Source organism: Mytilus californianus, unplaced genomic scaffold (genome assembly GCF_021869535.1).
Source record: "Mytilus californianus isolate M0D057914Y unplaced genomic scaffold, xbMytCali1.0.p SCAF_11, whole genome shotgun sequence".
Lineage (NCBI taxonomy): Eukaryota > Metazoa > Mollusca > Bivalvia > Mytilida > Mytilidae > Mytilus > Mytilus californianus.
In genome coordinates this window covers 7,013,508-7,035,891 of record NW_026262593.1, presented here as the reverse complement: position 1 = coordinate 7,035,891, position 22,384 = coordinate 7,013,508, and the positions used below count along the sequence as shown (strand labels likewise).

Below are 22,384 nucleotides of genomic sequence, written 5' to 3'. Positions count from 1 at the left end.
CTGTAAGATTGTATTGGTTTGAATGGGGGTATGTAACAGTCAACTGTCTCTTCTCGTTTTCATAATTCACGATCTTATCGATCGTATTCAATAGTTACCTTCGTTCAAGAGTTGACCAATTAAACGATAGATTCTAGTGTTCAATCGTATCGAATGTAAAAATCTAGTGTTTGTATTTTTATTATTGAGTTGATGTTTGGTAATCAATCTTGATCAATCGTATATATCGTAATGATTGAGTGTTGGCACATTTTACTGAATTGAGTGAATTGACAGCTGGTAATCAATTGTGATCAATCGTATCAATCATAACAATAGAGGTCCTGTAACATTTTCTTGAGTTGATTTAGCTGAAATTTGTTGTTCAATCAATGTCAATGTTATCAAATGTTATGATAGAGTATTTTGAATGTATTGACAATTGATGTTCAATAATTCCAATTGATGCTATCGTTTGATCAATTTTGACAAACTGTTATTGTATCAACCGATTGTCGAATACTGTACCTTAATAAAAAATATTACTATTATACATCATAGTTTGTCATCATGCACAAGTCAGAAGGAAATAAAAGGAATAAAAGAAACATCAACAAGTAACATGTTTTTCTCAAGCAAACACTTAAAATCTAAATTAATTAATCCTTTATCTTATTTTTCAAATCTGTTGACCTTGTGCCGTCGCATTCGCTGACTTGTGTACATGCACGTTAATACAAACTCAACAATTTGAAAATATACATAAAAGGAAATTAGTTAGGCGTGACAAATTATAAGGGTTAAGCAGTATGCCATAAAAAAACACGTCCTTCTAAAAGGAAGTTCAAAGGATATTTCATTGTTTAACGGGAAGTAGGAATCTGTTGTATTATGTCGAGACAGAAATCCTGCAATACAAAGGAACAACGTATTTATTGGTTATATTCAAACAATGAGATTACTGATTCAAAAAAACAACATTTGTTTACAATGCATTCGAAAATGAAATCAAATTATATATTTTTAACATATTTAGAACGTGTGAATTTATCTTCTTATTCTCAAATATAAATAGCAGTTTTTGTATTTTTTCAAGTGAATTTATATTAGATCTTTATCTCAGAAATGAAAACTCTTATTTCAAGTTAATACCAAATGAAGGGAAAGGTATGAAAAGGCAAATTTTGGTCCCTTGATTTTGATAACTAAGAAGAATTATCTACCAATTAGCATCTTTTAGATTAGACATTAGTCTGTCGGACTACCAATATTTGTATTTTAGAATTTTGTCTTGTATATTTGCATTTAGGGCCTCAAACTTATTGAATTAAGTGCAAAACTGCATAAACTGCTAAATTAGCCTTATTTTGCGATTTTGACATTAATTTTTTTATATGAGCAACAGCTTTACCCGAAAATATATTTTTCTACAGTATGTATTTTACACAGATGTTAATGTTTAAAATATTTGTTTTGGAAGGGCTGTTGCTCATATCGGTTTTTACGAAAACTATATGTAAAAGGGTCATATAAGGTCAAATATTCCAAAAAATGTTTATGCTATCACAAATGACCTTTCTGCACTGAACTGTCTAGATTATATATTAACCTGTTCATTTATCAATACAATTTATATATGATTTTGAAAGGCTCAAGTAATTTTACATTCTTTTTGCAATCTCAAGGACCAAATAATGGCTCTTATCATACATCCTCCTAATGTCAGCGTAAACAGCATTGCGATTAGAAGAAAACAATTAGACTACGACTTAAATATAGAAATAAGAAGATGAGGTATGATTGCCAATGAGACAACTATCCACCAAAGTTCAAATAAAGTTAATTTAAGCAATTATAGGCAACCGAAAGGCCAACATCAATGAGAAAAACCCATACCGTATTTTCGGCTTTAAAAGGCCCCGACATAAAAAATATGAAACATTTCAATTGAGAAAACTGACTAATTTAAAACAATTTACGAAAAACAAATATGACAGACATAAACCAACGACAACCACTGAACTACAGGCTCCTGACTTTGGACAGGCACATAAAGAATGTGGCGGGGTTAAATATGTTTGTGAGCGCTCAACCCTCCCCTAACCTGGGACAGTGGTGTAACAGCACAACATATGAATAACCGATAAAAATCAGTTGAAAAAGGCTTAACTCATCAGATCGATACAAAGCAGAAAAACAGGGTATTTATACATCCCTCATCGCTTACAACGACAAGTATGCTTCCGGATACCAATTTTCTCTTGTTTTTTTTTAGAATAAAATACATTTAGGAATGTTCGTATTGTTTCAAAAATTAAGATTGCAACACATTTACGATTCGCTAACTGGTCCACATGCAATACAATTTGAAAAACTTCACAACAAAAAGTGTTTTAAAACTGTAAAAAAACAATAATAGAACGATACACAGATTGTCCAGTTTTCTATGTAGAGATATCGTAAAATATCAGCCACTCGACACAATGTGAATCTTCTTTTCTTATTCGATGCGCTCACTCTGGCTCGCAGCTGATATCTTATGATATCGATGGGTAAAAACCCGATATTTATTTGTTTTTCGTTCATTATTTTGTACATAAATTAGGCTTTTAGTTTTTTTGTTTGAATTGTTTTACATTTGTCATTTGGGGGCCTTTTATAGCTGACTATGCGGCATGGGCTTTGCTTATTGTTGAAGGCCGTACGGTGACCTATATTTGTTAATTTCTGTGTCATTTGGTCTCTTGTGGAGAGTTGTCTCATTGGCAATTTTACCACATCTTCTTTTTTATACGTATGGTATTATATGTTTCATGCATTTAATTTGACCAAAAAATTAGCAAAGTACAGTTAAAAGAAATTAGGAACACATTATTGATGAACACATTGCGTATGAACACATTGATAACGAACACATGTTTATGAACACATTGATAATGAATACATTGTTTATGAACACATTGATTATGAACACATTGTTTATGAACATATTGATTATGAATACATTGTTTATGAACTCATTAATTATGGTCACATTGTTTTTGAACAAATTGATTATGAACACTTTGTTTATGATCACATCGATTATGAACACATTGTTTATAAACACATTGATTATGAACACACTGTTTATGAACACATTAATTATGAATACATTGTTTATGACCACATTGTTTATGAATGCATCAGTAGATAACAAAACCTATATACATACTAAAGAACATTTTTGTTCGCTATAGAGATTCCGTTTATCGTCAGGTTATCGGGATTCCCATGAGAACTAACTGTGCACCACTTATTGCGGACCTGTTTCTGTATTGTTTTGAGTTACAATTTATGACTAAAATCAACAAAGACACATCGAAACAACATCTGATTCAAAAATTTAATAACTCTTTTAGATATTTAGATGATATATTGGCTCTCAATAATGACGACTTCAGTGTGTACACTTAAGAGATTTCTCCTGCCGAACTGACTTTAAATAAAGCTAATACTAACAATGAACACTGCCCTTTTCTGGATCTTGATATCTATATCTTAAACGGGAAGCTTAATATCAAAATTTATGATATAAGAGACGATTTTTCATTTCCTATGGTTAATTATCCATTTTTAGATGGTGACGTTCCCGTGTCACCATCTTATGGTGTTATATATCAACTTGTTCGATTCGCTCGTGTATGTAACAACGTATTTGATTTCAACGAAAGAAATCCCTGTTTTACTGAAAAAATTATTACACCAGGGTTTTCGATATCACAAACTAGTCAAAACATTTACTAAATTTTTATCATCCGTACAAGGACATCATTCGTAAATATAAATCAACATGCAGACATCTTATACGTTCAGGTATTTCACATCCAATATTTTATGGTAATAAAAATACAAAGCACAAAATTGTCGGCATTCACCTCAAAAGCTAACCAAACCTTTAAACAGACTTATTCGGAAGGGATATAGTTACGATACTGTTGTCAGATCATTAAGGATTGCATATTTTGGTATTAATATTGATTCACTCATATGGTCTTTGCATCGGAAATAAACACATTTATTCTAAACATAGTTGTTGGCATGATACGGGTTATGTTCTTCTCATATATTTTATAATGATATGATACTATACCCCTAACGGGAGGTATTGTACCTGATTTTCATATGATGAATACATAATCTTTCAATCAGTTTAATTGAGGTCTGGAGCTGGCATGTCAGTAACTGCTAGTAGTCCTTTGTTAATTTATGTTTCATTGTCATTTTGCTTAGTTTCTTTTGTTACCTATTTTGACATCGGACTCGGACTTCTTTTAAACTAGTTTTACTATGCGTATCGCTATGTGTTTCTTTATTCTACATTGGCTAGAGGTATAGGGGGAGGGTTGAAATCTCTGATAACCACCTCCGGGTGCGGGATTTTCTCGCTGCGTTGAAGACCCATTGGTGGCCTTCGGCTGTTATCTGCTCTTTGGTCGGGTTGTTGTCTCTTTGACATATTCCCCATTTCCATTCTCAATTTCATTTTATACAGTTCTTACATAATAATAAATATTGCACGGTCTACATTTCAAACACAATTTTGTATGGTTACTTGTAAATTATTTACTTTACATGTAACCACATCCTTTGTTTGGAATCTCAAACGAATCATTTCAATACAGAATAGAAGCACGCGTTTGGTATGCACGATCAAAATCATACATTTTATTCGACTTAATCTGAGTTCAAAGTGGATGATAGTAATCAGATAAAACTGCCATAAATGAACACTGAAGAATACTATAGCTATTGGCTCTGTGTCCTCTCCTTATGATATCTTCTTGGTATATCTATTTGTTTCTTTTTATATACCTGGATGTTTGTATGTTAAAGACACTCCACTGTCAATGCTATTTTGACCACAATGTTTCATTTCTGTTTCTGATTGATCGTTCATGCTATTAAAAGTGTTCATATTAATACCTTTGATTTCAAAAACATAGTTTTCCAGATTACTGAGTATCGTCTCATTAGTGTCACTTCTACTGCTTAGTGCTGGAATAAAAAAAAACTCCATTTACAATCTAATGATACTAAAATTGTTATATTGTTATGTTTCAGGTTGTCTCCTTCAACAAAAACTGCTCCAACAAAGTAATGAGGACGAACGACTGAGATCGACACTATGTAAATGTTTTACAGTCAATATTACGGATTGAATGACCGATAAGACATGTTAGTGATACACCTCACCTCACTTTGCGACATGTTTTCGAAGTCTAGAAATAGTCATCTAATCTTAAATTTTACCGATTGTGTCCTATTCCCGAGCATTTTGACTGAATATCATGACGCTTACCCTGTCAACACACTCGGTCTACCATCTGTTTGAGTTTTGTTAGTTTTTGCCTGTTACTTTGGTGTGTCTCCTTAAACGATTTATTGAGATTCGAACATCGGTACACTATTGTTACCTTAATCAACGATCGTCGAGAGTGCAGTATATTGTAGTTATTTCAGGAGGAAAGGGAGAGAACTTGACTAGCAGTACATTTTCCAGTTTGATCTAGAAGGTTAACCCAACATTTGTGTAAATTATGTGATTTGACGCACATAGTTTTCTTGTTTCATAAACAATTACATTACTGTTTAGTCAATTAAGATATTTTCAGTCTATGTTCAGACTATTTCTAACCCCGACACATTATGTATGTGCCTGTTCCAAGCCAAGAGCCTGTAATTCAGTGGTTGTCGTTTGTTGCTGTTTATCATATTTGTTTTTCGTTAATTTTTTTGTACTTAAATCAGGCCGTTAGTTTTCTCGTTGAATTAATTTACATTTGTCATTTCGGGACCTTTTATAGCTGACTATTTAATATGAGTTTTGCTCATTGTTAAAGGCCGTACGCTGACCTATAGTTGTTAACTTCTATGTCATTTGGTCTCTTGTGGAGAGTTGCCTCATTGGTAATCATACCACATCTAATTAGTTGTATATTCTGTAGTTGTTATTGACCTGTATACAGCATCATTATCCGGAGTTGTCTGAAAAGCTACTGAAGAGTACTAAATTGACTGCAAATGAATTTTCTGAACAGTACTGAATTTACTGCAGAGGAAAAGTCTAAAAATTAGCCGAAATACAAGACTGAATATTTTATTGTTCACAATTGTCAGATGATGTTAAGATCAAAAAGATCGTTTAAGACTGAAATTCATTTATTAGTGTAATACAGTATGGTCAGCTATAAAAGTCCCCGACATGACTAAATATGGAACACTTTAAACGAAAAAAAAAACAAACCCAACGACCTGATTTATGACAGAACAAGAAACGAGAAACAAATATGACAGACGGCAACTAACGACAACCACTGAATTACAGTTTCATGACTTGGAACAAGAACATATGAAATGTGGTGGGATTAAACATGTTTGAAAGCGCCCAATTCCTCACAATAACTTGTGACAGTAGTGTCACAATAAAAAACAACTGGTTCTTTTGTCTATTTCTATTACGAATAGAATGTCTGATTTTCATCGCTGGTTTAAAAATACCTTAAATACCAACGAGGGTCTCGCACGGGTGTATAATGAACGAGGGTCTCGCACGGGTGTATAATGAACGAGGGTCTCGCACGGGTGTATAATGTTTGATTACCGCCTTGTTTTCCTGTCAATTATTGATTCTGTCCGTCAAATAACTATTCCTTAAGTTCATATTACCTACCAATTTGAATTTAATAATCATTTAAGTTACAGTAAATGTTCAAAAGCATTACATATCGTTGCCGCGTTCTTTATGCGAATGTTTATATTCACGACTTGTATCTGTAATGCAGTGGTTGTCAATATTTGCTGTCTGCCATAAGTATTATTTGTTTACTAGTATTCTTAAAGTATAAATCAGACTGTTTTGCTTTTTTTGATTTGTTACACACGTTGCCATCCCTGAGCTCACTATACTGTATGGAATTTGTTGAAGGCCGTACGTTGATCTGTAGTTGTTTATATTTCTTCATTTAGTCATTGATGTATTGCAGTGTATCGAATGTCATATATTCAGCAAGATCTGCTTACACTTCCGCAGTACATGAGATCACCCAAGTGTTTTTTGGGGGTTGTGTTGCTCAGTCTTTAGCTTTTCCGTGAGAGTAATGTTTTGTGGACTAGTTTCTCGTTTTTTACAAGATAAGACCGTTGGTTTTCCAGTTTGAATGGTTTTACACTAGTAATTTTTGGGGCCCTTGATAGCTTGATGTTCGGTTTGAGCCAAGGCTCCGTGTTGAAGGCCGTACTTTTACCTATAATTGTTTACCTTTTATACATAGTGACTTGGATGGAGAGTTGTCTCATTGGCACTCATACCCCATCTTCTTATATCTATTGGATGGAGAGTTGTCTCATTGGCACTCATACCACATCTTCTTATATCTATTGGATGGAGAGTTGTCTCATTGGCACTCATACCACATCTTCTTATATCTATTGGATGGAGAGTTGTCTCATTGGCACTCATACCACATCTTCTTATATCTATTGGATGGAGAGTTGTCTCATTGGCACTCATACCACATCTTCTTATATCTATTGGATGGAGAGTTGTCTCATTGGCACTTATACCACATCTTCTTATATCTATTGGATGGAGAGTTGTCTCATTGGCACTCATACCACATCTTCTTATATCTATTTGATGCAGAGTTGTCTCATTGGCACTCATACCACATCTTCTTATATCTATTGGATGGAGAGTTGTCTCATTGGCACTCATACCACATCTTCTTATATCTATTGGATGGAGAGTTGTCTCATTGGCACTCATACCACATCTTCTTATATCTATGGATGGAGAGTTGTCTCATTGGCACTCATACCGCATCTTCTTATATATAGTTTGTCTTTTCGTCGTCTTTTGTGTTACTGTTATAGTATGAGAACGAATTAAACTTTTGCAGTTAAAAGAAAGGTTCTCATTTATATGTGTTCACAGTGTATTCAATGGCTGAAATGTATTTGCATGTATACAGTTTTTGATATATATCTGTGAAAGTTTGATGTCCTTAGTCATGTCAAAATACATTTGGCATTATTGAGATGAACTGTGCAGCCAAAAAAAATGGTTTCCAGTAAATAGTTAAATAAACATTCTATCTTCTGCCAGAACAACACATTATGTACCAGTATTCTACATTTCAAAATATGAAACATGAGCTAACACTTGAAGCTAGTATACTTACGTATACTTACTAGACACATTCATAGACATGTAGTCCCCGGAAGCTGCAAAAGTCGAAGGCAAAGTTTCTATAAAATATTAACAAAATAAGATTAGTAAGCATGTATATTTTAAGATATACAAAAAAGGCAGCAATATACATAAAAATGAACCATAAATCCTTAATTTTTGTGATAGTTTTCAATTTGAATAGTACAATACTTAACTTAATTAGTTGCAGATTAATGTCAACGCATCAGGCCTTGTTTCTTTTGAAGTTCATGCAATTACCTCAGTTTTTAATTGTTACCTTGATTTGTCTTGTTAAACGATTTATGATATTTGAACATCGGTTGAAATGCCTTTGATAAGATTTACATTTGAAACATTTAGTTGCTCTGAATCGTATCAGTATATGAACACAACAAAGAATAAGGCTAATTATGTTACATAGTGATACACTCACCCTCATTATATTGAGTTTGATAGCCACTGGTATCACTTTGATGTGCTGTAATTAGATAAAAATTAGGCTTGAATTAAGTGAAATGTGTTACTGCAAAAAAGATGTAGTTAGTTTATCTGGTCTACAAATAGAATAATAGAATATTATCGGGTAATTTAAATAATTCTTATACTAGTATAAGACCTTAAAAATATAAAATCTAATAAGACAACAAATATTTCCTTTTAGGATTTTAGCTAAAACAATGTAACAAAGATTTGTTTTTCGGACATCTTTTGCCCTCTTTCACGTATTTTGTTATAATTTAACTTTTAAATTTAAATTCCTTCATGATTTGAGAAAATGAAATATATTTGTCGCTAAAACACAGGTTATGACATTGGTTGATTCGTTTATCAATGCAAATTCACAAAATGTTCAAATACAGATCGATGAACATTTAATGGCATATACATATATAAGAATCTCAGAATAGAAACCAACTAATTTGTGCAGCGACACTGACAAGAGATATATACCAATACGATAATTTTACATTGCATATATTTTCGGCACAGCAAATGACATCGACAGTGTCGGTCTTTTTTACAATAAGAGTAAAATGTGAATGTAAGCTGATACGATTGTGGTAATTTTGTGTTGAGATTCTTAATTCTTAATATACTAACAAAATTCCCTACTGAACAACTAGAAATAAATATAAAGATTAATGATTGTGTCTATTGGTTGCTGACTCAATGTCATGTACCTCACGATATGTAACATTAATATAGGTAACATAAATAAGTCATTTCAACATTTTATATTTTAATTTACTAAAAAAATTTTCACACCAGTTTTACAGCCAATTAAAATACATAAAAGAAAAATATACCTTGACCAATTCCTGTCCAAAGAGTATGAGGTTCAGAGTCTGTTGTGACTGGACTGCATGTGTCAGAAACATTAAAACTGTCATTGGGGTTCATTGTTGGTATATCAATTGATAATGGTTTCTGCATTTTATTTTTCAATTTCTTTTCAATTTTCATGTCTTTTTTGCCACTAGTTTTCGCATTTGTCGGTAATTCATTAACGTCTGTTAATTGCTGCTTTAAAGCTTGACGATACGTGTTGTAATAATTCGATGTTGAATCTGTTGACTTTTTACAATTTTCACATTTGCCATTTACTGCTGCAATTATGCCATTTCCCTCATGAAAACCAGATTCGTTTGAAATAGACATGACATCTGCCTGTGTCCCGCTTTTAAAATTATGCGATGGATAATGCCATTGAGGTTGACCACCCGGATTATCAGTTATATTTCGACCTTCTGTCTTTCGAATTGTTACATTGTCATCTTGATTCGCAACTTTAATCAAAGGTTCGATGTGTATATGATCTGTGCTGTCTGGTTGTCCTCTCCCTTACAGGAAATAATAGAAAATGTTGTAACATTAAAAGAATGTCAAGACCCACATATTTCTCTAACCTTTGGGAAATAGTTATGATGTATTGTTTGTATTTATTGTCTCTTCAATCTTACATGTTGATAAATTTTATTCTTCAATGTCTGTTCGCTTCTATCAATCAATTAAAATCGGATTAAAAAAATGAGATAGGGAATGCATAAGACAAGAGACAAATTTGCTATTGTATGATGCTTTATAATAGACTAAAACTTGTCTCTGGAATTAAAAAAATGAAGATAACCTTAATACTTTTCCGAAGCAACTTCATGTATTTTATGGTGTTTGGGAATGATAGTCTTTAACGTGTTGCTTAATGATTATTTTTTGTGAACAATTGTTTGTCTTTTGGCCACGTTTTTCTTTGATTATATCGTCCTTTTTTCTCGGATTACGTCTTTAATTGTTTTGTTTGCAAGGTTCAAGATACGGTGCATTAAAAAACTCTTTGTCTTCGTTTACTCAGTGATAAGAAATTATATCACATAATTCTATGCTTGAGATTGCATAACGAAATGTCTTTTGAATGCAAACGAGTTATTGATTTTGAATTTTTGCTTATAATAGATCATAAAAAAACTCATTTACTCAACGTAGACTACAATTATGTTTACAAAATATAATTACTGTTCTATAAATATGTGAAACTATTCGATCAATGTAGGAAGATATTCCAGTGTCATAAAACATTCTATTTGACTTACCATGTGTCCAACAGATCCCTGCAAGAACAAAGCCGGATCTTTTGAAGCAAATCGCTATAGTAACCATAGATAATAATATGATCAGCACGCTAAGGGCAACGATACTGTAAAATATGGTCAATTCCTAAGTTAATAAAATGTTCGTAGAAACAACAACAGGAATAATAAGAAAGTAGATTCCATTAGGGAATAAAAACCATAAGCTGACGGTAGACCAACAACACTGTGGCAAAATAGACGAACAGACCAGAAATTCAATAATGGACTACACTCTTCGGTACATATTTATAATGGACAAATTTTTTATCGTTAAAAATCCTTGCTTTTATTGCAATGGACTATATGTAAAGTAAATTGTAAAAATTGTGTATACTTACAAAATTACCAAAAGATTATTATTTTCTTCCGGTCTATTTGGATTCATCTGAACATCTGTAATGATGATTATATATGTATATGAATGCAAAAATGACAAATAAATTTTAGTGATGTGAAAACAGAAACATCAATTAAAAAAAATTTACGAATAAAACGTTTTAAAACAGTTATAGCTATGAATGATAATTTCTCAACAATATAAACTTCTTATGGAAGTGGAATACATGCAATTGTACTACGTTGCAACTAAAAACGAAAAATGCAATGCATACACATTCCAAGTTGTTGAAACAATTCAAAATAGTTGCTTATATATGTTACAAGCATGCCAGTAATCACGACATATATATTAGAACAGTCATATACACGTACAGACAAAAGTCATATATGAATTTGACTCAACGCAAAATGATTGAATTATACATACGTGCAGGTGATGGTAAAGATATGTAAGTGCTAACTATACGAGCGTTCTGTGTAGTAGGATTGACAATGTGATTACTGAAATGAATCCAACGAGATGAATTGTCAAACTTGACTAAAACAAACCGGAAATGTTTTGTACAATTTATAAAGCAAATGAGAAAATTCTGCAACAGAGTAATATTGGTTGACAATTTCGCGTAAGGTCTTCATCCAGATAGTAATATTTGTTGAATGTTCATATTAAAGATTTCTTAACAGAGTAAGATTGGTGGATCGTTTCCTTTGAAATATTTATCAACAAAGTACAGTTGGTTGACTATTTCATCGATACAGTTATAATGGTTAAGTAAACCACAACACCGTAATTGTAAAGAATCAGTTCGTTGGACGATCCACAAAAGTTGTCGTTAGCATGCTCACTCATTGACGCATACTCCACATTTCTTTTCATTCATATGAATAGAGTTGTGTTGTTTGAAATGCAAAAACGCTAGAAAGTAATGCAAAACATTCGTATAACAAGTGCAATAGTTAAAAACAAATACGAAAGACTACACAGCTATGGAATGTTATGGTCTCCAGACCATGATTTATGTCGGTCAAGTAGATAGATAAAAGATGGGAAAAATTCATTGAAACAGGTTTCAGACGCAGGATAATATCGCACGCACCTACCATATCAAGGAATCCGCGTTAACAATTTTTAGATTATAAGTTTCTATATTACAAACCTTCTTTGCAAATGTCGACAAGGACCACAGCCGTTGTCATTCTTATATGTACCATTTGGACAGGGAATGCATTCTAAAATTTGAGAAAATTTGCATGGAGGTAAAATCCATGATATATAGCTAATACACGTTCATATACAACAATAAATATTTCATGTTTTATGTTTTTTAGGTCATATTCTCCAGACATATTTGGTTTCTGATGCTTTCGAATAATATGTAACAATTTTATGAATCTGCTTTGCCTCATTTACTTACATTTTTTGACGCATTTCCCTGGATCTCAAAAGGACTGATATTTAAAGGGTAACATCAGCTCAGTAGTCAGAACTTCGGTACTGACACGATTTATAACAAACCTTTCTAAAATTTTCCGTTTAAATGTTCCCTCAGGCAAAGTTGACCTTAGTTTTTTAGGTCCTTTTTGGTAGTATAGCTCTTCAACTGTTTAGGTTCTTATACATCCTTTACTTTCAAATATTTGGAATTGAGCGTTCCTGATGAAGGTAAATCCAGCAAAGCGCTGCGGACGCACAGTAAATTCTGAACATTCTAATATGATGACCAGTCGTTTTGCTTAAAATTCACCAAATAAACCAAGTTCAACGATAAGTATACAACTTATTGAATACCTCCGGCTTCGTTTAATGTTGTTCCAGGTTGGCAGCCATCTCTTTTTTCGTCACATAAGCAGGGATCTCCGTAGAAGCATGCTATTGTTTTGCACTTGCAACCATGTAGACTGTCACATAAACCTCTATCAGCATTGTTCCAATTTCGTTTGTTTGTGATATCTGTAAAAAAAAGAACTGAAACTAAAACATGTAATTCTGGTACTCGTGTATTATTTGCGTGTATAGATTTGTATTTTCTTGGCAGAATTATCTTAAATAGTCCTAAAACTAGGTACACGTACAGACTGCTTGTTTCGATTACAAATTCCTTTTCCGCCCCATTACGTTCATCAATAAGAAATGTTCATACGTTCCATCTGGGTGTACTATATTTGTTCTGTTATATTTCTACATTCCTTAAAGATCTTGAATGTTGTTTAGCGAGTCCATCCCGTTCTTTAAAATTGCCAGATGTAGATACGATAATGTGAGTCAATTGTAATATATGATCTTTCATGATGTTAAAAAAATAATTTTAAACTGATAGTTCGCCCATTTCATTTGTAAAATGTGGATAGTTAGGCCTTTGAAAACGGAATTGAAAGTCAACGTAATTTGGCTTTATGAGGAGAAATGCGAATATCAGTTGTCATCAGTAATATGAACAATGAAGTAACATATCTGATAAAATAGTATGCCCCACGATGGTATTTCATTTCACCTGTATAAAAATGCAATGTTTAGAGATCAAAAGATTCTTACATACAAACTTGCTCACATTAGTATATTAAATCGTTAAATCAAAAGTCATATCATGCCTAATTATGCTGATTATAAATGTACAAATCACGGGGTCTTCTAACTGATTATCACATTTTAATATCTTTTATGTATATAAACTTCTTAAAAAATATTGCTGGTTTGGTTTTCATGGCAACATTCATAAAAAAGTTCGATAATCCACGTTACAGATCGGTAAAATGGACGGGTATACAACATATAGTTTAAGAAATTGAAACAAATTACCACAGATAACATACATCGAAAACAGTGTTTGACACGGTAAAATTGCAACATCCAGAATGATCAGTTTGTTCTCAAGGACATCTGGCAGGTGTTAATCATATTATATCCTGCTATCTATGATGAGTCTATATGCAGATAACAAAATATGAAGGGACATGATTTATAAACTTCGGACGTTTTCGTTGAAATTTTTTATTTTATAAGCTAACACTAAAATATAAGAGATATACACGGAAGTTTTCAATTTTCATGATTTGTTTTTAAATACTTTTACCGGATGCAAAGTAGCAATACAAATTTTACTCAAGTTAATCTTTCATAAAACTTATGATGTCGACTAATTCTTGAGTGATTATACCAACCCACATTAGGTCTAGCCTTAATATTTAGTCTTCGTTAACAATTATTGAAAAATAACCTTGCTGTATTTCAGGAGTTGATGTCGATATCAAATATTATAAATGAATCTCCAATAATCAGTCAACACGACGGTTTCTGGATTTTTAAATTTGTAATTTATGATTATACCTTGCGCTAGACAATCATTTTCAGGTCTGAAACATGCAGTATCACTTGTACTGCCCTTCACTGAAGATGATATGAGATCTGGCTGGACCATTCCATCAACACAAGGTCTACATAAATCACGAGTAGAGTTCACTGTACATGGTTGTATTTCATTTTCTATAAATAAGAAAAACATTGAATTTATCATCTTGATATCGTTTCATTTTCAGAAAGAAAAGTAAAACAGTAACTGTCTTTATTTATTACCTCTTTTTTCTTCATATTTACACAAAAAATGGAAAGGGAAGAAAGAGAGAGTAAGATACGGTATGATGAATAAATAAGTCTTACTGACTTGCCTAGTCTTCCGGAGCTTGGTTTTTGGGGGTTTGTGTTGCTCAGTTTTAGTTTTCTTTGTAGTGTTTAAGTGTAGTTGATTGTCTTTTGGTGGTTTTTTGCCATGGCATTGTCAGTTCGTTTCCGATTTCTGAGTTTTATTACCACTTTGGTATCATTTGCCTATTTTGTTATCATTACAATGCGATAAAAAATTATAAAACAATATACTGACTCTTTGAATGTGTTTTACACATGCACTGCATATATCACGTACCTGGCTCACAATCATAGTAAGGAAAACAATATCTGTTAAGCTGTTTGTAATATATATGGCTCATCGAAACCTTGAACAAAAGAAACAAAAGCTTTCATACATTAACGATTAAATATATCTGGCAAATTCTAAATGACATTTCATCGTCTACAATGCGTCTATAATACCAAAAGAACATTTTTACGAAGCATGGCTCACAAGGGAGACGGATTTATATAAGTTCTTTTTGTTTCAGAATCCCTGTATTTCTTTTGGATAATTGTAATTTGTGCACTTATGAAAAATAAAATATTGTTTGAACTAAGCATGGTTCGAAATGAAGAGCATATAGTTATATTGTAAAGGTTGTTATTGCAAATGGTTTATGCCTGATACGAACAAGCATTTATTTTGCGTTTATTTGCAAATGTAATTTTTACGCACTTTTGATGCCAAAGTCTGTGAAAGTGCTTAACCATGGACAGAGCTACACGTTGAAATCAATTGTAGCAATCACTACTTGTGTCAAAACTGAAGGATATTCTTATTCAAAATGTAAACACAAGAATTCTTTTTCTTGGAAAATATCTAACAGATGTTAAAGACTTTGATTACACTTTTACTTTCATTTTATGTGTTCAACTGAACCAATTACAATAGAACGTTTGAAGAAAACAATATTGTTCATTAATCATTTTACAAATCGATCATATACAGCGCATGTTTTTGATATTCCTGCATGCCTTTACGTAAAATCGGTTGACATAAAAAGACAACTCGAACAAAAGTAAAAACCGTATCGAAAAGAAATCTGAAATTGATTATTATCAATAACAAGAAAGATCAACGATCTAGGACGTACATATTCGCAGACTAAACAACATCAATGAGAAATTGGATCAGACGCCGTTGCATTTTTACATTTAATATGAATAATACGAACTTAATAAATTCCAGAATATGTAAACAATTTTGATTAAAAATAATGTTTTAGGGTTTTCTGTAAGAAATTGTCCATGTCTATTTAAGACTAACTTCCTTGCAGATAATATATACACCTCAGACAAGTTATTTCTTTTCCGCTTTGGTAAAAAAAATTTCTATTCAAATGAACCAAACCGTTTCCATAAAACAAAAGCATCTACAGCATTTGCATGAGTTTAGACTTTGATGAGAAAATGAAAAATAATATATAAGGAATTGAATAAACAAGCGATGAAGGTAGACTGTACATTCAAAATAGACTGAGACCTGTTGTCGACATTGTTTTCATTGTCTATAGTATTCGTCACGTGACTCCAAAGTCTAATGAGCTAAATTGAAAAACCAGTTCGACAATAACAAAAAATCGTGAGCTACACCGCATTAATGAATTATGTAGAAAGTTGATGAACAAAATCATTGTTATGATCAATCAATTCTTGATATTATATTGAGAGATTCAAACTTATATTTATGAAATAACTACATTTAGAAATATGATTGAAGTTAACGCTCATGTGAAAGGGACGTACAAGTTGTATCTAGAATTCCTGATATGTGATGGGGTTCCTTATCTAAAATTTACCACCGATCTTTGCTGTCCCTCACCAAAAATAGATAAAAAAAAAAAAACACCACTTGAAATGCTGTTGTACATTCCTGATAGACTCATTTAGATTGTCACGATACTCTTTAGATTTTCAGATAATACGACTATGCTTCTGGAATCATGAAAGGACATTTACTAAGATTAAGATTAAGGAATTATATTGGGTTCATACCTCAGTAATTGACTTTAGCAGCCAGTTAGGTCCAATTCTATTAAATTAAGAAAAAAAATTAAGGGAAAATAACAAAAATACCGAGCTCCGAAGAAAATTTAAAACGGAAAGTCCTTAATCAAATGGCAAAATCAAAAGCTCAAACACATCAAAAGAATGGATAACAACTGTCACATTCCTGACTTGATACAGGCATTTTCTTATGTAAAAAATGGTGGATTAAACCTGGTTTTATAGCTAGCTAAACATCTCACTTGTATGACAGTCTCATGAAATTTCATTATATTGACAACGATGTGTGAACAAAACAAACAGACATAATAGGAAAAAAAAGTCAAAAATAGGGATACCGCAGTCAACATTGTGTTATAATCTTATTCACTATAAAAACATCGCTGATATATTTTAGTCTGGTAAGACAATGATAGACTTCATTAAGGTCCGTATACATGCGATCTTTTATTTCAAGTTTGACACGGGTTGCGTATGTGCTCAGCATGTTCATTAGTTAAAAATTTAGAGAATGTCAAAATTGAAAAGGGAAACAAGGTAGACTTGTTGAAAAAAAACATTTCCTCGACTGATTCGGTGAAAAATATTGATAATAAGACTTACAAAAAGTCATTGTATTATTGTACCTGCTTGCCTGTCTATTTAATTTCAAAATTGTATATCTATTGGGTCTAATGACTATCAAGAATCTTTGGATTTCTAATTGATAGTTTAAAGGACACATGGAAAGATAAATGTCGTCTAGTCATGAAATATGTACACAATACTGATACAATTTTTGACTTGTTTATTGTTTCCGATGGAATATTTGCAATTCTGGAAAGTATTTCAGTATGATATGAATCAATTTGAAAATTTAAGACGATGGTTATAAGTATGGCAACTAATATCCCCTTTAGAACTTATCACTTTATGTGTCATGCTTGAAATAGCATCATATTGTTTTCAATTTTTGGAAGAAAATGAAAGTCCCATGTTATAGAGGTTCATGGAAGGAAACTTATATGAAGTAATTTGGAACATGCAGGGTCACCTCTATAAAAACAATAAGTGAATCCGACGAGAGGTTTAAAAGAAACCGAGTAATGTTCTTCTTATTGGCCAATTTTCTTAATAAAACAAACAAACAAGAACAACAAAGGGTACATTGGCATCTTATAAAATAAAATAAATTCTAATAAAGTTAGAACAACGGAAGGACACTTCACTGCGTACAATTTCAACGTTAAGATTGACGTTATAATAGCTGACTATTCTGTTTGGAGTAAAACCTGAAAATCGAACTCTGTAGTAATGACAGCTTGTTCTGTTTCAAGGAAAGACAAATGAGTAATACTACTATATGTGTACATATATGATCTAAACTGTTCAATAAAATCTTGCGAAGATTCCTTGTCGTTTTGTTATCTGAAATTGGTGTTATACACATTACGATACCATATTATTAACGAAAAGCTCTTATCAAAAAAATAAAAATAACCAAGTTGCACGATGCTTAAATAGTTTATAATGGTGTGAATTTTATTTGTCTAATGTTCACTATTTGATTGATTCACGTTATTTATGCTGACATCAACATTGATATGAATTACTGGATTGTGTAGAAATTTTAAATTGATCTTAAAATGAGTGTAGTATGTAAGTTAAAAAGCACAAAGTAAATAGCTTGTTAATTTTCTTAACAGACTATAAAAAGTATGTCAAATTATGATTATTAGATAATTAAATGAAGTAGACAAATATTCACTCTTAGTGAAACTACAATGCTAATGGGACGTAGTTTTGTAAAGTATACCCCTGAAGATCAGATTGAGTACAAGTTTTCAATAACAACAAGGAAACGTAAACTACACCAATTTTCAATTCTTCCTTTCTAATAAAAAATAATAAAAAACAAATTATTCGTTATTCATGTAATTATACACTTTATCTTGTAACAAGTTGTCAAGTCATATTTTAGAAGGTTTATAAAGGGTAGCTTATATGAATTAATTTGGAACATACAGGGGTCACCCCTTTGAAGACAGTAAGTGAATCCGGTCAGGGGTCACAGAAAAACGAGTTATATTCTTCTCATTGGACGATTTTCTTTATAAAAAAAAACAAACAAGACAAACAAAGGGTACATTGGCATCTGATCAAAAATAGAACATTCTAATAAACTTAAAATAATGGTTGGTATGTTTTGAATCTTTACAAACTACAATAAGTATGTTAAATGTTGTTTATTGGATAGTTTTATTAAGTAGATATATATTCACACTTAGTAAAATTACAATGCTAATGGGACGTAGTTTTGTATACTTCACACCAGAAGATCAGATTAAGAACAAGTGTTCAGTGACAATGAGGAAACGTAAACTTTATCAATTGTCAATTCTTCCTTTTCGATAGAACAAAAATTGTAATCGTACATTTTATCTATTAACAAGTTGTCAAGTCATATGTTTTAGAGATTTATAGAGGACGCCTTATATGAATTAATGTGGAACATACAAGAGTCATCCCTATGAAGATCATAAGGCAATCCTACCATGGGTTTAAAGGAAAAAGAAGAACATTGTTGTAATTGGCCGATTTTCTTTACAAAAATAAAATAAACGAACAAAACCAAAAAGGGTACATTGACATTTAATACATATAGTAAATTCTCATAAAGCAAACACAATTGAAGAACACTATACTGCATACATATTTAACGTTATAATGGACCGGATACAAGCTGGCTAAACTCGGAAGACTCCTCTGTTTGGGGGAAAGCCTGTAGGACGGAGTCGCACTCTCTGATAATGACAACCCTTTCTGTTTAAGGAAAGACGAATGAATTTTGATCCTAGTATATTTGTATATATATGATATAAACTGTTCAATAAAAACGTACTAAGAGCTCCTTGCAATTGTTTTTTTTTTATCATAAATAAATGTTCTAAACATTACAATACCATATTATCATTAAATAGCTTGATCTCATTGATTCACATGATTTAATCTTTTGTCAGTTTACATGATTTTTTAAATGATTGAATTTTGTAGAAAGTGAAATGGGTGTATACTGTTAGTTAAACAATACAAAGTAAATAGCATGTTATTTTCTTATTTTATTCTTAACAAACTTCAATAAGTATGTAAGATATTAATTAACAGATAGCTGATATAAGTAGATATATATATATACTTTCTTCGCAAAATGGCTGTTCCAAGTCAGAACTTTGTAAGCTGTGACCGTTTGTTCCGTTTCACCTCAAAAGAGCTTATACATGAAACTCACGTGAACATTTTCATGTGAATTTCACGTGAATTGAGATTCACATGAATCTGACTTTAAATTTTTCACTTGAACTTTACAAAAACAAAATTGGTATTTTGCATGATTTTAATTTAATTTGAAAATTTAGATGTTATTTGAATTACTTTATTTTAAAAATTCACTTGAATTTCACGTGAAAAAAATTCATGTGAGTTTCACATATGATTCACGTGAAACTCACATGAACTGATTTCACGTGAGTTTTACGTATAAGCTCGTTTGAGGTGAAATTCACGTGAGATTCACATGAATTTGAATTCACGTGACATTGATTTGAGTGAAATTTCCCTGTGTACCTGATCAGATTGAGTATAAGTTGTCAGTAACAATGATGAAACAAAAGACTTAAACTAAAACTATTTTCAATTGTTTTTGCGATAAAACAAAAAAATCATCAAAATATTCGTGATCTTATATTCTATCTTAATCAGATTATTATCTTTCATCCAATGTTATAAGATAATGGAGACAGAAAGAAGAAAAAATCAAATTATAATCCTCTTTCAGATCTTCATTTGTCATTACTTTTCCATTTAAACTAATGTTTATAGTATTTGGAAGACCTTTCGGAATTATGGGTCCTCAATGTTATTCAACTTTGTAATTTATTTGGCCTTTTCACAGTTTGTTATTCGAGCATCGCTATTGATGCTTTTGTAAACAAAACACTCGTTGTGTACATAATGTTTAGCCTGGCAATTATGATGAGTATATAATTATACAGATTATATTAGATAAGGCTATATATGCCGTCTTACTCAAACGACCTAAATAAATGTTAAGTTTGTTAACAGAAAGGCCGTGTTAACACACCGTATAATTCAGTGAAAATAACATTGATTTCAGACAATTTAAATATTATGAACAGAAAATTATGCCAAAATAAAATATTTCGCATACAGACCGGCATTAAACGGTGTAATACTTGTATACAATTTGTGTTCCAATGAAGCTCATCAGAGAAATAAGACTTAACATGTAACATAGGAATGTGTCAACTGTTTCATCAAGATATGTGTCTATAAATACTCACATGGTATATGGCAAAGACAAAAACAAGAACACCAAGCATGATTATATCGACCTACAAAATAACAAAAATATGCAGACGTGTGTAGGACGTAAATGAGACAGTAACCAAGATCACAAAAAATCCAAAACAAACATAAACACACAGACTCACACACGCACAGAAAAATATAATATTCGGGTTTTGTTTTTACTCTTTCATGATCAAATATAAAAATACAAAATAAAATTCGAATTTCTCAGACCGAACTTAAGTGGGCACTGTTTACACCTTAAGTTTTTTTTTATGTTAGATATATAAAATATATGGAAACACTAGAAAAAAAAATCCAAACATTTTCGTATATTTCGAGCACTACTGATGAGAAATTCATTTTAGAAGTGAAGAATTGCTGAATCAAAGTAAATATTGTTACCAGTACTTTTGCGTTGAATTTCAACCCCTAAATTTAAGAAAATTTATAACTTAGAAAATTATGAACATGTACTATGTCCGTAGGGTCAGTATCAAAACATTGGAGTTACTTTTCCCTTGATGATTCAAATCTGTACAAATGTACAAATATATACAAATTATATTTATAGAATTTAAATTAAAATCGTTAACTGCAGGAAGATGAAACAAGCAATGTAGTAATGTTCCTTCATATTTTTGACATTTTTACCTATTATGTCTGTTTGTTTTGTTCAACCATTGTTGTCAATATAATGGAATTGTATGAGACTGTCATACAAGTGAGAGTTTTAGCTAGCTATAAAACCAGGTTTAATCCACCATTTTCTATATAAGGAAACACTTATATTATTTATTCATATAATAAAAGAATGTTAAACAGTGAGATATTCAGCTTTTAAAACTGATTTTCATTTTAAATTAAATACATAATTACTTAATGATTTATATTATATTAACACCATATTTCCCTGCTATAAAAAAATACATACACCTACCTCCTAATGAATATTATACAGATGCATTTGGACAATAATGTCCGGCACTTCACCTACATGTAATACTGATACCATACGTGGGTAGATTTGTATGTACTGTCGAGGAACTATTTAGAAAAATCCCCTTACACAGTCACTACTGTATTTTCACATCATTAGTGTTGTTTAGTTAAAGCTGTTTTAACATCTTTCTTTACCTGTAATTAAGTGACAACCTTTTTGATTAAACCATTTTGAAGTTGAGATTA

General features: G+C 31.6%; 1 protein-coding gene across 6 annotated transcripts; it reads right to left on the bottom strand.

Annotated features, from left to right (window-relative positions):
- Positions 1-589: 589 nt before the first annotated feature.
- Positions 590-22,344, bottom strand: LOC127719461 (uncharacterized). Of its 6 annotated transcripts, XM_052225570.1 has the most exons (14): positions 22,137-22,338; positions 21,190-21,240; positions 16,838-16,874; positions 15,096-15,165; positions 14,504-14,659; positions 12,968-13,129; positions 12,336-12,408; positions 11,606-11,679; positions 11,178-11,232; positions 10,801-10,904; positions 9,520-10,053; positions 8,646-8,690; positions 8,212-8,268; positions 590-5,016 (listed from the first exon to the last, which is right to left on the bottom strand). In XM_052225570.1, exons 4-14 carry the CDS (start codon positions 15,157-15,159, stop codon positions 4,826-4,828), a joined length of 1,515 nt encoding a protein of 504 aa, XP_052081530.1. In that variant the 5' UTR covers positions 15,160-15,165; positions 16,838-16,874; positions 21,190-21,240; positions 22,137-22,338; the 3' UTR covers positions 590-4,825. The 6 variants fall into 6 exon arrangements, with proteins under 6 accessions (XP_052081530.1, XP_052081532.1, XP_052081531.1 ...); XM_052225572.1 differs by lacking the exon at positions 16,838-16,874 and having other exon boundaries at positions 8,202-8,244; positions 22,137-22,344; XM_052225571.1 differs by lacking the exon at positions 16,838-16,874 and having other exon boundaries at positions 8,202-8,268; positions 22,137-22,343.
- Between the last annotated feature and the right edge of the window lie 40 nt (positions 22,345-22,384).

Bases quoted from the DNA above. Each gene is read 5' to 3' on its own strand.
- LOC127719461 (XM_052225568.1), bottom strand. From the start codon at position 21,228: ATGCTTGGTGTTCTTGTTTTTGTCTTTGCCATATACCAT. The intron at 15,166-21,189 runs GTGAGTATTTAT...CTTTTGTTCAAG, and splicing joins TTGTCTTTGCCATATACCAT to GTTTCGATGAGCCATATATA. The intron at 8,691-9,519 runs GTATATTTTTCT...ATCTAATTACAG, and splicing joins TTGGACAGGAATTGGTCAAG to CACATCAAAGTGATACCAGT.